This window comes from Streptopelia decaocto (genome assembly GCF_964273445.1).
Source record: "Streptopelia decaocto genome assembly, chromosome: 1".
Lineage (NCBI taxonomy): Eukaryota > Metazoa > Chordata > Aves > Columbiformes > Columbidae > Streptopelia > Streptopelia decaocto.
The window spans coordinates 56877225-56893259 of record NC_138663.1 but is presented as its reverse complement, the minus strand read 5'-3'; the positions used below and the strand labels follow the sequence as shown (position 1 = coordinate 56893259).

Sequence of the window (16035 nt, the reverse complement as noted above, 5' to 3'; positions counted from 1 at the left end):
CTGGGAATAGGGACAGGCTAGGAGTGAATGAACAGTGAAACAGAAGCCAGGGGTAGAACTGACAGCCTTTAGACTGGAGGTTGAAGGAGAGGTAACAAGAGAATATCAGGCTTAGGAAGAAATGGGGAAAAAACACAGTCATGTGCTGCCTATGACTGCAGTCTCTGTTCTGCAAACAACCATGTATGAAACCCCAGTCACTGTCTTGGCCTTTCATTTTCATCAGCACCTGAGAGTCCTCTGTGTAGTGACACTTGAGTTGTGTCACCTGGTGCAGACTGTTCCCACAGTTGCCTGGGCACGTTGTGGTGTGGAGTGTGGACTGGGAGCAGAGATCCCTGAGTACAAGCTGATAAAAGCTGCTGACTCCACATAGTCTTGCAGTTCTTAGCCAGGCACGTGGTTCTGCCCAGGAAGCTGCGTGTTCTCAGGGACCTCTCACCAGGGCTTGTCCTGTGACATACACGCAGGTTAAAAAATAACAAATAATAAACAATAAATTTGCATATGATCCAACAGTTCCTCCCCTGCTGAAACAGGTGTCAATTCAAGCGCATGGTGCCACAGACTAGGAAAGTACATTCAGAAAGGAAGAAAGTTATTGAAGTTAAGCTGGACACAGTGTCCAAATGTGCTGGTTCTTCTGTGCACCTGTATCACGAAGCTTTAATTGCCTATCTTCTTCCTGGTGTGGTTCCTTCCTCTCTCAGCACAGAATTACTTCTTTCTTCTCCTCTTATCCATTTAACTATGCAAAGTGGAGAGATTAGGAGGGGATGATACCTGTTGCTGTTGTCACCACCTAGCAACAGAGACAGTTTCTGGAGTCTATTGAAGGTCCTATCCTTGTTGGATTGATAGCTGTCCTTCAAAAGACCTTGTTTCTGACCTTGGTCAAAATAAGGAGTTCTTGCTTTTGTGCTACAGGAAAAACTCTTTGTATCTGACCTCTAGCCTCACGTTAATAACAAAATTATATCGTTCTGCATGAGGTCCAGGCAATTTGAAAAGGAGGAACAGATGGGGAAAAGGAGGAGAAAGTGATTGAATCATTTTCCTGTGAATTACATTAGCAAAAGGAGAACGGCTTGAGATTCAAGGGGGGATATCTTAAATTCAGACATGAAGAAAGAAAAGATGAGAATACAACAAATTCGAGGAAGGCTTTTAAGGAAAGCCAGGCTCTCTTGTACTCTCAAGCTGGTTTTCAAAATGCTTTGCTGCTACATAAAGATTTCCTGTGTTATAATTTTGCTGAGGCAAGTATGCTGCACCTATCGAATCTGCTCTTCTCTGGTGTGCGAAGGTTTGTGTACAACACCAGTATATTGGAGAGCAAGGATCTATCAGTAGCACACGTGCAAGTTGCTATCTCAGTGAAAGGCAGCCAAAATTAAATCTGCAGCAGCAATAAGCAAACAATGTCTAGATTAATCTGTGACCACAGCAATTCAGGAGATGTTTATTAGCAATGTGAATTTATGTATTAAGACGGACACATGAGGGAATTCCTGTGCGAGGTGGTCAAAGTGGATTTTTAGATGCTGCTTGCAGTTAAATAATGTCTAAACACTGGAGAAGAAGGAGCCATGTTGGACAAGAGACATCAGAAAAAAAAAAACAACAACAAAAAGTTATGATATGACTTCTTACCATGCATGTGTCTGCTGTTAGCACAGTGGGAAAACAGTAAAAGCACCAAAGGCAGTTACTGCTCCTGTGCCCAATGACAGGGATTAACCTTCTGTATTCTACTCTGCGGCAGACCTGAGGGCAAATGCTCGGGGCTGAGCCACGCAGTTTGAGATTTGTAGGCTCATCCATTTTATCGTGGGTGGCAGTGGGCAGAGCCAGTGCTGGAGACAGCAGTAACTTGAATGTCCTTATCTTATTTGCTTTTTGACTGGCCGCACCCGTATTTATGGCAGGCTTGCTGGAGAGGTAGAGAGCCTACAAAGAAGTGCTGTTTGTTTGGTTTTGTTGTTTTTTTAGAGAGTTCCGGCTGACTTTCCTCAAAAGTTGTCATGAATTCTGGAGGATTTGAAATCATAAAATCTGTTTATAGCCTTCAGTTACCAAGCAACAAAGGACAAAGTACTGAACCTTTCTATTTATTAATACATTTAACATGTTAGTGGGCTGGTTTTTTTTGAGAATGAAAGGAAGCCACCAGACATTTCTAAGGCTTTATTTTTGCTTTCTTTAGGCTCAGGATGGTGGATTTTTAAACTGAGTGTTTCAGAAACTCACTTGCGGTACAAACACATAAAGTGGATCTGTGTGTGACAATGTCTGAGCTTTGACCGAATCCCCTCTTTTGATCACAACGTACCAGAGCACGAAGTTATCTTCAAACCCCCTGATTCCAGTTGCAGACTGGTCCCTTTCATACTCTTGCTGTGGTGACTCAGTGAAGCCCTAGTGCTGTGCATGAACTGGTGTTTGCCTGGTGCTGCTGTGTCTTCATCTGCCCCTGCACATCCTCTTTTACTCTGAATTATGCATCATCCGTTCTCCCAGAGTAACTAAAGCCAGAAGTGTGATGCACCTGCTGCACACAGACAGGATGGATTTGGGTTTTCCTTTGTGCAGGAGAGCAGGCAGTGCAACTCACTCTGAAGTACTGATCATTCCCTCTCAGTTAAACTCTCATAACTTCCATCATTTTAACGTTTTTAATTTTAGGGAAAGATGTCCATGGAGCTTTGGAGAATCCCATGGTGGATACAAGTATGTTGGAAGAATTCATCAGTAGTGACCTAGAGTTTGGAACTTTGTAAGTATTATAGGAACATGTACCTCCTCTCCTTACCAACATCTCTTAAACTGTTTTCATTAGTACCATGATAAAATCTGAATGCAAGGATCAGACCTGAAATCTGAGTTTAAGAGGATTGTGTCTCTCTTGATATTGTTACTTAGTTGCAGCTGTCTAAGAAGACTTGGAAAAATTAATTACAAGCAGTAATGGAAATATGGTTGTCTTGTCCAACAGAATGAATGATAATGAAGTCTGGGGTAATTCACAGCTGTTATACTAATTGTGGCATTAAATGTAAAGCTGCTATTTTAACATTCCAGTAAGTGCTAGTTTAGTGTTTATGGACAGAATAAGTGATGTGAGACTAATGTATAATAAATTGAGAGAATAATTTAAACCTCCCAGTTTGGGGGAAGCAAGGCTACTGTTTTCATCCTAATGCTTCACTCATAACAGATAAACTGTTCATTAATCTCTTCTGACACTAACTGTAAGAGATACAAAGGATACATAATGCAAAGGGTCGCGGACAAGGGTGGAAAGTTAAGCCACGCAGATCTGTCAAAGACTTCAAACCCAAGTCTTTCATCTAGACAACTGTCAGATCCCTGTTGCTCAACACAAAACACTATTAATGGGCTGACAGTTGCACTTGCCAAGAAACAGAGCAAGAGGGGATGCTTTAAAAATAGTTAAACACTGGATTTTTTTCATTCTGGCCACACTCAGCAGCACAAATATTTACTTACAGTGGGTTCAATAGCCTTCTACCTGTTCTAAATCATGATTAATGAATTTATTCTCTCTCTGCCATGCTATAAAATTAAAGCAGAATTAAGAGGTTATTGTATATAATTATACATAACCTTTATTTTTCAAGTAGCTACACATGTACCAGGTTAAACAGGTTATTGAACTCCTGTATGACAACTTTAAAAGGCTGTTCTTTTGCTTTTATACATAAACCATAGCAGAAATATAAATGTGTATACATATATGCTATTATGTAGCTTAGATATGTTGGATATTATAGTTCAAGTGCTACTAAGTATTTACATGCAAGAAAATAATCTCTAAAGCTACTATGGGTTTGGAGGCTCAACAGGATTTTACACTGATACTGCAGTAAGACTTTATTAATTATGGGATTAAGAAGAACATTTACTGAATCACTAGATCTCTAAAAGTAAAATTATGAAGTATTTTTCTGTGTTGCAGACTATTTGTACATAAACAGAATCTCATAAAGGAACTTGCTAAAACATGCCAAAGTAGAAAAAGACTAAATCCTTAATATATATATATATATATATATATATATAATGCAGATCAACGTAACAGCATGTGCAATGCAGAATGCAGACTGCAGTGAAAAGGGCGCAGTTACCACCAAGGTCTTGGGTACATCTAGAAGTGTCCATTAAAGGTTTTCTTACACCAGACAGGCCATCCATGTTACATTTATTCATCTCTTACATCACACGTGGCGCACCATGGAATTTTGTCATCTTCTCCTACAGTAACAGCTTACTTGTGAGTGGTGAAAGGAGAACAAGGGCTGCACGTCCTTTTCTAAGTAGACATTTAGTTGCTATACTATGTCTGTAATACAGAATCATTTAAACTAAAGAATATTTTTTCGTTAAGATGCACGATACCAGTTTGAGCGAAGTTCTAACTTGGAGACATATCCCTACTACCTCTGTACTTTACAAATACTTTATTTGTCCTAGAAAGTGTTTGTCTCCATATCTTACTGAACTACTCTAACTTAAAGCAGAAATTGAGTAGCTGAGACAGTGTTTGAAACCAGGAACATGAACGTGAAAGGAAGTTTTAGACTTTCACGGATGTGTCTTTTAAAATTTTACAAGGAATTTGGAATTCAGTAGCTATGGGTCAAGTATCCCACATAAAAAAAAATCAAATGTTTACTAACTCTCTATTGAAACTTGAAAACAATGTTTAGAGCAGTAGACATGGTATTTAAAAGCATTAGAAAATTTGTTTTGAAGGAAATTAAAGATTATTCTAATGTGAAATCTTTATTTTTTAAGAGTAATCATGTAGTTGAAGCTAACACAAAATGCAGGCTTGTGGATGCAATATGTCAGAAAACCTGTAGCGATACCATTAGGAAATACACAAGAACACATCAAAAGTAATAGGCTGTGACCAAAACGCAATCTGTTCTCTTTCATGCCGTCCAACCTCAAAATACAAAACCTGAAGCAGAAACACTAGACTGAAAATCAGGTGATGGAAATTTTCCACTGATGCTTGAAAATATTTGTATGTGGGAACACATGTGTTTTCTGAAGAGGAAGGTGTCCCCTTAAGCAATTTTATTTTACTCAAGCTCTGCCACAACACTGGGCCTTAGTGAAGGAGATGTGCCTCACACAATTTCTGTCATCCATTCTCTGCTCTAGCATTTTTAGCCTACTATGCATCTTAAGCACTTGTCTTCCAGGTAGTGCTTCAGAGTAATGTTTGAACCTACAGTTCATATAAATACCTGAAAGGGCTAAAAGTCCGTTTTTTGAACCTCCATCTGTTCCTAATGTAACAGAGGGACGCTCTGCAGTTCCTTCAAATGGCACTCAGATGGCACAGGATTTTCCCTCCCGTAAGCTGCTTTGAAAGCACCATCATCGGCTGAAAAATGAAATGGGGGATGTGACAGACCTGTGCCCTCAGTGGACTGGAGAAAGAAGCATAGCCTGTGGTGTTAGGATGCTCCCGTTTTCAAAGCAGAAGGAATGAAATGGTTTTGTTACATAGTGTGGGAACCTCTGCTTGTTGCCGTGAGCTACTCACAAAGGACTTGGCCTAGCTTAAACTATGGTGTAGTTCCAGGTATTGCTCCAACAGAGTTATCCTTTACACACCATCTGATAGGAGAAGCTCCATAAGTATAAAAGCAATACAAGGTATCACAGGGAGATATAATAAAGCACATGTGCCAAAGAACCTTCCTTCAAGCCTCAGGCATGTGAATAGGCTGAGCTGCTGGGAGACAAGCTGAGAGTAAAACTTGGAGTATCACCTGCACATGAGGAAACATCCACTTCCTGCCTGAACATCAGGAGAAAGCTGCACAGGAAAATATGGGCTGGCATGTTCTTGTACAGAGCAGTGTGCTTTTGAAGTTCTTTAGAAAGGAATCAGGAGAGGTTGTGTTTTCAGAGATTTAGCTGTTTAAGTAACAAACAGTTAACACTAAAAATCACAGAGCACACTTGGTTGTTTGACCTTCCATGATGACCTCCCCAGGCAGTGGTGATAAAACATAAATCTCCTGCTTGGCTGTGGGGTTTGGCAAGGAGATGGCTGCGTATCACGTGGAACTTCTTGATTCCCAGCCAGGATTCCTCTGTCATGCCTCCAGTCCCCAGCTCCTGTAATGACTGTCAGAGTGTAACTGGCCTGGCTGGGACCGTGTCCTCCTATTACTGTCACAGTTTAGCTCCAGGCCCTCCCAGCCAGCAGTTAAAACCATGTACCACTCACTTACCACTCCCCCACCCGTGGTGGATGGAGAGGAGGATCAGAAAATAAAGGCAAAACTTGTGGACTATGATAAGAGCGGTTTAACAGAACAGTGAAGAAAAACGAGTAAACAGTAATAACAATAATGAAAGAATGAAAAGAGAGGCTGCCACCCTGGTCCACCCCTTTGTAACTGAGTATGACCTGATATGGTATTGAATAACACCTTTAGTTCTGGGTCCTGGCAGAATGGAAATTAACCATATCTCAGCTGACCTAGCACATTCCACCCCTTATTCTATACCATTTATGTCATGCTCAGGTCTTACACTTACCAACACATTTCAACTAATTACTGCCATCTTAAATACATATATATATATATATATATAAACACACACATATGCACACAGATATTTTCTCCCTTATTTCATGGCATTCCTTTGAAATATTCATTGAGTCCATGATTTTGGACTCTATCAGGACAGGCAGGAAAAAAGGAGTGTCATGTTGGACTGCCTCATTATTGCATGCTGCATCTGAGACTTGTAGACCATACTCATGGTTTGCAGATCAGAGGCATTGACCTTGAGGAGGTGTCTGGATGCCAGTTATTGGAGACAGATCTGGTTCCATCATTGCTGCACTTTGTTCGGTTTTGTTGAAGTTCATTCTTCATTAACCTGAAAGGTACTTGCTGAATACTGTTAGTATGGTGTATAATATTATGCAGCAATTACCACTGTACAATTCACATCATGAGAGTGTTCTCACCCAGAATCAAATCCACCTGAGGTATGCATTGGGGTCCTCCACAATGTGCACCCAGGTTCCTGAGCAAAAGCAATTGCATGTGTGGGTTTGCCTTTACCCAAGGCAGGAGTAACCCAGACTGTTTTCCCCAGCACATTCTTCATGTGCACCACAGGGACTTTATCCCCTTCTACGGTGTGTGGAAGCTTCAGTTGGGCAGGATCAAATTGACTGGTAGATCAACTGGTGTTAAGTAACAAGGTGGCCTTTGCTAAATTTGAATCCCAGTTTCTGAAAGTTCCATCACTCATTGTTCTTAATGTAGTCTTTAACAGTCCATTGTACTGTTTGATTTTTCCAGAGGCTGATGCATGACAGGGGATGTGATGTACCAAATCAATGCCATGCTCTTTGGCCCAAGTGTCTATGAAGTTGTTCTGGAAATGAATTCTATTTTCTGACTCAGTTCTTTCTAGGGTGCCACATCACCATAGGACTTGCTTTTCAAGGCCCAGGATAGTGTTCCAGGCAGTGGCATGGGACATGGCATATGTTTCCAGCCATCCGGTGATTGTCTCCACCATGGTAAGCACATGGTGCTTGCTGTGGTGGGTTTGTGGGAGTGCAATACAGTCAATCTGCCAGTCCTCCCCATATTTATACTTCAGCTATTGCCCCCCATACCACACAGGCTTTAGCTGCTTGGCTTGCTGGATTGTAGTGCATGTTTCACAATTGTGAATAACCTGTGCAATAGTGAGACCATCTATACGTTGCATCCCTTCCTTGATGACCTGAGGCATCATGGGCCCATGGAGCTATGGAAACCCCACATTAAGCTTCTGGATCTTTTTCGTGAGCTTGTGAAATCTCTTCTTTCAAAGAGGGCAAATGCACTTGCCATGTGTGTGGTAACTTCCCACTTTCCTCTGCTCTTTGGCTGCCACCTGTGGTGAGCAAGGTGCTAAAATGGGACCTACTAACATCTGGTAGTGACTGAGAGTGCTTTGATCAAACTAAGGTCTTATGAAGTTTGCTAGTAGATGAAGGTGCTATAGATACTTTGACCTCTATTTTGGAGAGAATGGGTTTAAAGCCCTTGTGAGCTCTGTGTATTCAGAGTTGCTGGTGCATCTGGAGATGATAACTGAAGAATGACTCATGGGAAGGAAGGAAGACTGAAGTCAGTGGGTCATGGTGGAGAGGTTTGGGCAAGAGCTGGTAGAGATGGGGCCTTCGTGCATGGAGGAGAGGTGGAGGGCCATGGGAGATGGTCTGATGAAGTGTGACATTGCTTCTGTGAGTAGGGGCAGCAACCATGTTGAGCAATGAATTCTGAAGTCCCTTGTCAGTAGCGTGGTGGTCTTCCAGCTGCTTTCAGCATTGCCTTGTGGTCATCCTCCATGTCTCCTTCCAGTAGACATTATAATCTCTTTTTCATTCCTAGGCAAAGCCAGTTGCCAGACTCTCCACCGGACTCTGGATCAGAACGATGTTCACCGCCACAGCTCCAGAGTAGGTCACATGAATTTATCCTCTTCCAGCCTCATAGAAAGGTCTCCAGCTCCCCTTGTTTCTCCTTATTTTCTTGTCTGTTTACTTCTTACAGCCTCATGGTATGACCCTGCATGGCCCAGTGGGCTGCAGACTCAGCTCCCATGCCCATCTGCTGTGGCACCCAGCAAGCTTCCCTGCAGGTTGATGGAGACGTACTCTGACCCCAGTGCCAGTGGTCATCCTTGCACCATCCCCCAAGGCTGCTCTCTGAAGACAGAAAATGCTGTGACTGCTTGGAATAATTCTACATCCTCCAACTTTTTGGGTTTTAATTATTCATATTTTCAACCAAATGCATCTCAGATTTCTGGGTAAATTATAAAGCTTTTATAAAATGGATGAGACAGATACAAAAAAAGAAAAAAGTAGAGCTGGTTGAAGTCATGGCTTAAGACTGGTGTAAAGTCTCCCGTGGGTGTAGGGTTTTCCACAGGATGGCAGTGTTTAGACATTTTTGAGACACTTGGCATTGAGGGTTCTTAAAACGTTGAAGTTCAGATTGGAAGTAGGAATGGATTTCAATTTTTAAAAATGTTAGGAGTCTAAGGAGGGATCAACAGGTGCTTCATACCTGGATTATAAAAATATTCAGGCACTTTGCAATACCTGTTGCAGGGAGTTGTCCGTAAGGATGTTGTAAGTGTTCTGACAAGTGGCATGAGAGAAAAAAAAAAAACCAAAACCAACCAAAACTGTCATATCTATGTAGAGCAAGTTAAATTGTTTCCATCTACCATCTGCCATATTCACACATCAGCGTGCTGTGGATGCTTAATTATTTAAAATACACTGGCTAGTGCAAGCATCCAACCATGATACCTAGTAAGAATGAACTGACTGATGTGTGCCAGAGGGTGACTTCCCTGGTTATGGGAAAGAAATGTGAATTCATCATTGTTAGTCCTGGGCTTGCAGATGCTCTGTCTCCTATTCTGTACAGAGCTCAATTACGTGGTAAATGTGATGAGGGGGAAGGAAGCTGGGCCTGAATTTCTCAGTAGAGCTGTTTATTTTCTTTATTAGTTTGTTTTCCAGTAGAAGGTTCTAGTTAGTCAAAATCATATTATTTTTGAGGGAATACTTTAGTTATTGGAAATTAAGATACAAAATACTTCTTAAATAAGTGTAGAACTTTTGAACAAACCCAGAAAAAGAATAACAATATGGCAGGTGGGCTTTTCTTCTGCTCATGGAGAAACCTTATTTTGAGTACCTACTGGGCCTGACAGCCTGGAGTTTGGCTTGTATTTTCCCACATCCAGAAGAAATGACCATCTGTCAGGATATTCCAGCTCACATTTTATAATATCAAAACTCTGGAATAAGGTTTTTCCCTTGCATCTCAGTTTCTGGGAAAGGGGAGAACTGTTACCCATCAGTTGCCCCTTGAGATCTCCTCATTAACGCTTTAGTTTACCTGATACTAGTGGGCTTTGTATAAGAGGGAAAGTGAGTTCACACTTGGTGGAGTACAATTATTTAAAAGAAAGCTGTGATTTTAATGCAAATGTCAGGAGGTGACAAAACCATGCCACGGATTCACTATGTAAATTTTTAAAAAGAGATCAACTTCTTTATTCGTATGAAATGAAAATGTAAAGTAATTTATATTTTGGAAGGAAAAATTGCATAATTCAGTTTTTAAAAGTTAACAGCAATCTCCACCCCCTGGGAAATCAGAATTTGGATGACAATACAGTTAGAATGAGATACCTGGGTATTCTCTTGTTATGATTCTGTGATATCTATATTTCTACTTATAAATGAGTAATGCCACATGTATTTTCTAAAAAGTATTTCTGCAGCATCAGGAAAAAAAAGGAAGCTCTCACAGTTATTGGGAGATGCCACTGATTCTCCAGTCCGATCTCAGGACTCCAGACAAGGTAAGCAACCGTGTAGAGATGAAATTTAATGTTTCATGCTGTAGACGAGTAAATATTTTAAGAGCACAGCTTCTCCTGGCTCTGAAAAGGTAGCAGTATTAACAGTCTGTACTCCACTGCCAGGTTTGGAGGAATTTACCTTTTCAGTGTTTTTGGATGCCAGGACCTATTTATATTTGATGAAGAGAGAAGAAGTGTTAGAGTTTCATGTTTCTTGTGGACTCCGGGCAAAATATTCTGCCTTTCTCCACGGGTGAGCCTGCAGTGCACAGATGATACCACACTCTGCTGACTTTGCTTAGCGCTAAATTGACTGGGCAAAGAAACCATCTTGGGTCAGCTGAACAGGGGATTAACGTGGTGGATGAGCAAACAGATTGCAGTTTCTCTTTATTGTCTCAACTTCATGTCGTTTTTTTTCTCTTAAGTGTGTCCATGGTCAAGCTTGGTAAAAGCTGTGTGTTCCTCCCCACCCCTTCCCCAAATTAATTTGGTTCATTTCTCTATCGAGATAAAAAATGCTAAGCTTATACGAATTGATACAAAAAGGCTTATCAGGCGTCTACAGAAATGGATCAGCTTCTGTGAAGCGTGAGGGTCTCTGTGAATGAACAATTTGTAATGAACAAATTTGAAGAATTTCACCCTTGTCTGTTAGTGGAAAATCTGAGAGTAGCTTGTTATGTCTTCAGAGTAAGTTATTTTTAAGCATTAAATCAATCTTTTGGGACACTTTTAATGATTAGCAACTGGGTTTTGTAGGCTATTTATCCTTTCGTATCTTTTATTTGATCAGTGTTGCTTGTTGTGACTAGTCCTCTAATTCTACCACTGCTGGAAAGAGAAGATGAGCAGACATTTATATATCTTAAATTGCTATTGCTCTTTTTAATACTTAAAGACACAGCTTTGAAATATGCTTTCCTTGGGAGTCATTGTTATTAAAATCTCACTGGCACACGTGCTATTGAAAATTGAAAAAGGAGCACAGCTATTGGTAAAAGTGGCATGGGGATCATTTAGAAAAGAGGTGTGAAATTCTTTACTGTGTCAATTTTATTTATTTATGAATATTTTCACTCTGCTGTGTGTCAGAAGTGGGGAATTGCAAATGAAGCTTGGATCTGAAGTGATTCTGTTGCCTCTGTCTTACGGTGCTGCCACTGGCTGTGGACACAGCTTGTACTCTCAATGATATATTTTCTGCTGTCCTTACTGCACTCTCTTATCTGTCTCTCTTATCATATTCTCATCCATTTTCATAAAATGTTTAATATTTCAGAGAATTATGGCTGACCCAGTCTATCTCAGAGTGCTGTAATGTAACCCATCAACTAAAGCAGTGGTGGATGTGCTTGCTATTGGAAAACTGTGCCTCCTGCTCTGGAATTAAGTACCTGTTGCACTGAGTTAGAGTATATTCAGTTTAAACCTGTAGTAGAGAGAATGGGAAATGTATGTAATTATTTTGCTTAGTTGCTTCTTGCAGTGTTGCGAATTTACTGTAAAATGCTTTGCTTTCCATTCTTCTTTTTTTTTTTTTCCCAGAAGGAAACTATCCATCCTTTTGGAGAAAATAAAAATAGGAAGTGCTTCTTGTGTAATATTTTGCAAATCAGGAAAGCGGAAAGGTTTGTTTTCTAGAGCAAGGGAATATAACACTATCTTTTGGAATAACTGTAAAGGACAATCAGGTTTAAATATATATGCAATATATTCGTGCTTTATCTGTATGTATATATGTAAATATATTTATAAATACGCTTATGCAAGATTTTTGGCTATTCGCAGAAGTAATAACTGAATTGTTACTATCTCTCTACAGCAACCGCTAAGGACTGTGCTGCTGAAGTGCAAGAATATGACAGTGATGGACAGAATGCAGCTTTGGAAAAATGCTGTCAAGCTCTAACATGGCAACCTTATCAAACGTCTCAGTGGAACAGCTTATTTAACTCTAATTATGAAAAACTGTAAGCACTGATGTTTGCACTTGGAAAAGTGGTTTCTTGGGGTGTTTTTGCTGCTAATATACTTTTGTGGGAATAAATTATACATTGGGCATCCCTTATTCTTACTGAAAATGAGGATGGAGAAGGAGGTATAGCAGGCAGAGGCATCAGATAAGCAGAACTTTAAACACTGCTTGAAATTCATGACAAGTTTTCTGATTTCCTTTCAGGGATTTAGGGGCAAAGAAAAAATGAGTTTAACTTAAAATACCAGTTATTTCTTGCCAAGAACATTGGGGCAAGTAATTGCTGAGTATATGGCACCTTTCCCTCTAATGGCCTAAAACAATAAAGAAAAATGGAAATAGAAGATACCTTCTAGACTCATATAACCTAAGTCTTAATAACTATAGACATATATGTATGACGTGCAGCTGTTTAGTCAAAGATTTATAATTTTCCTGCATAAATGAGAACTGTACATAATTTTTTTGCCCACATGATCTGGGAAAGGCCATACCTTTACATCCCTGGTTTTCTCCATTCTAGTATTTAGTGAATGAGCCCTTTTAAAGATGTATCTTCTACAGTACCTGATCAGTTTGCCAGGATTGGTGCAAACAATTTGTCACTGTCTCCACAAGACTTAAATAGCGTAGTAAACTTTAATTTTCCTCTAGCCCAACCTGCTAAGAGCATTCCTGGGAGTTTGGAGTGTATCAGTGTCATTGTTGGACACTGACGTTCCCTGATTGTGCACAGTGACAGGGGCAATATGCATCTTACTACGTCCCACACAACCTTTCTCCTAAGGTGTGGACATGGCAAGAGAGCAGACAGCTTAGTGTCCATACCCAATTATTCCTTGGAAGCTGGATGGGCCAAGAAACCATCAGCTGTGTTTGTGATGTGAATTGTCAGTCCAAATAGAAGTGGCTTCTGACTCCTGTTACACGTTCAGTCAACAACTACATGAGAGCTGTGAGTTGACAGCAAGAGATTGCGCTCCTGCTGCTACCCAATTACTTGTTGGTTCCCGTACATTTAAAATTCAAGTTCCAGACTCACGTTTCTTGGTGGCTTGTGTCAACAAAGACAATGTTATGCTGAGCATTAAAGTATCCAAATATAAGCATCCAAATACCGTGTACCATTACCATTACTGTGGAAGGGGATTGAGATATTATTTGCAGAGGAAGTCAGTGCTAGTTGTAAGTGAGGCCAATGGCAGTGCCTTTGTTCCAAGATGCCCTTTAATTATGGCAGAGTACACAGATTTTCTGAGCAGGGATCCTGTATTCTGTTAGACTCAAAAGAGTCATGAACTTATCAGTGCTCAGTGGGGATGGATTGGTCCTGTACCTTGAAACTGCTGTGCCCACTTTAAGGGTATTTCTCAGGTTAATTATGATTTTCCATTTTATTAATCCATTATTTTAACCTTTTGATTATTTCATTTTCACAATAAAATGCTGTTAGGTGAGGTAGATTCATTAGAAAATGTTGCTCTACCATTAATTATGCCCTGCATTGTGTCTGCTGGTACTTTCTTAGTCCCTTGCTCCATTACTATAGTGATTGGTGGGACTCTATTCCAAATGTTGTCCGAAGACTCAAATTTTGAACAGAAAGAGGAATTGTAAGTGTATTTCTAGTAGGGATGCTTGTGTGACAAGGATATCCTTTGCTACCTAAATGTTCTTCCAAGATTTACTGTACTGTTTGGTAAAAACTGACCATTCTTTGTGCAAGCAAATGAAAATATGTATTTGCTTTTAATTACTGTAAACAGCATACTCAGAAAATTATAAACATGCAATTCCTCTTTGGGAGTCATTGTTCCAAACAATTCAACTTGGAGAAATCAGAATTTGTACTTTTGCTTCCCAATCTGCTTGCCAGCCTGTTAGCAAATACTCTGAAATTGCTTTAAGAATGTCAGCTAAGGAACTTGCTTCACAGCTAAATCTGAAAAATGACTCCTCTCCCTACTATGAAATACATACACTTCCTACATAAATAAAAATAATTGACAGTTGTAGGAAGAAACTGAAAAAGTTTTCTTCTTTAATTATGATGGTTTGAGGATATGGCAGACACTTCATTATCATTTTAAATATGGATTAACCTATGACTTAGTAGTTGCGAAGTAGTTTTCTCTTCATTCCCTGTGTCAGATAATCAGTGATGGTTTGAAAGGGGCCTTTTGTTCATAATTTCTAAAAAGATAGTAAAGTGTATATGTTTCTTGTAAAGTCTGTACATTTTGATTTTTCCAACTAATAATGTGCAAATGAATGGATGAGTTCTGAAGAGCCATCTTCAGTAGTTGTGTTAAGGAGGTTCTCAGTAGCATCAGAAGAGATCAACATCATCAGACTTTCATTAGTAAGAAAAGCCAATGCCCATATAAGAGAATCTTGCCATGCAGTCCTATTATTTCAGAATTATCCATCACTTAAATCAGAGGACTTGAAACATCGTTGGGATGGACAGTTCATTGGGTGTTTTAGAAAAACCTTTTGATACCTTTCCTTGTTTGCTGTGAATTGTAAGGACAGAATACCCATTTTGTCTGGGTGACAAATTAGCCCTTTGAATAAACAGAGTGGGGTTTCCTTAGTTGGGGAAGGATGGACAACATTATATTATAAATCAGAAATTCTTAGTCATCTAGCTAGAGCATCAGTATCGACAGCTTTTCTTTGAGTTTGAGTAAAGCCTTAGTTGAATCCCATCAGCTTCTGCAGAGGCACTTGGTGTGGGAATTGGGGACCGAACCAGGGAGTCTGGCTGGCTCATTAGCACGTTGTTGTCTGCAGCGCTCGTTCAGCTCTGTTGTTCATAGTGATGTTATAACGAATGCTTGGATACACTAAAAGGTTTGGTTGTGATTTTGGGTGCACGGAATTCTTGTGTACGGATTTGTAAGCGAGGACTCTGTGAGCTTCCCCACCTCTGGTTTTCAAACTCTTCATGTGTCAGTCTAGAATTAGAGTACGCTTTATATGCATTTTCATTTTTACACTTCTAAGAGGCTAAGAAGAAAATACCAGTAGAATTAGTGATTGTAAAAATGTATTTCAGCTCCCGTTTTGACAGTAAAAATCAGATCAATTTCCAGACCACATAAAAAATAGGATTTGAAGATGTCATTTGAATATCCCTGTAGTTAAAGTTGCTATTCTTCCTTCTTGTTTTTGTAGACCCACTATAGGATGTCACATTGTCACAGATAAAGGATTTAATTTTTCAACAACAGATGATGCCTTTGTGTGCCAGAAGAAGAATCATTTCCAAATCACAGTCCATATTAGAGTCACTGGACATCCAAAATATATAAACACTCAGCTGGGGGGAAAACTAATAGAAAAGTTTTACTTGAAAGCTTTTGGAATAAAGGCAAGTATTTATCTTCTTTGTACTTATTACTTTTAATAAGTTAGTATGTAATTTTCTATAGAAGAGGGTAAATAATTGAAATGAACTATTTTCTTAGTAATTTTTGACCAAGAACTGACAAAAGAGAACTCTTTGAAGTTCCTAGTAACTTCTGTGGGGAACTCTTGCAAAAAGCCCCCCCATGTTTTATGGATGCTTGTGCTGATATATGCTGAAAGATGTCATGTTTGCC

At 39.8% G+C, this 16035-nt stretch overlaps 1 protein-coding gene across 1 annotated transcript in view; it reads left to right on the top strand.

The window, feature by feature from the left end:
* The window catches only part of MYRFL (myelin regulatory factor like), a gene marked incomplete at its 3' end in the record, with an annotated part of 44052 nt that overhangs the window by 4686 nt on the left and 23331 nt on the right, over positions 1 to 16035 (top strand). Inside the window, exons 2-7 of the mRNA XM_082073318.1 lie at positions 2686 to 2776; positions 8454 to 8521; positions 8616 to 8874; positions 10358 to 10449; positions 12275 to 12422; positions 15608 to 15803. Of these exons, the coding sequence (XP_081929444.1) occupies positions 2686 to 2776; positions 8454 to 8521; positions 8616 to 8874; positions 10358 to 10449; positions 12275 to 12422; positions 15608 to 15803 (854 nt within the window). The remainder of the gene's footprint in view (positions 1 to 2685; positions 2777 to 8453; positions 8522 to 8615; positions 8875 to 10357; positions 10450 to 12274; positions 12423 to 15607; positions 15804 to 16035) is intronic.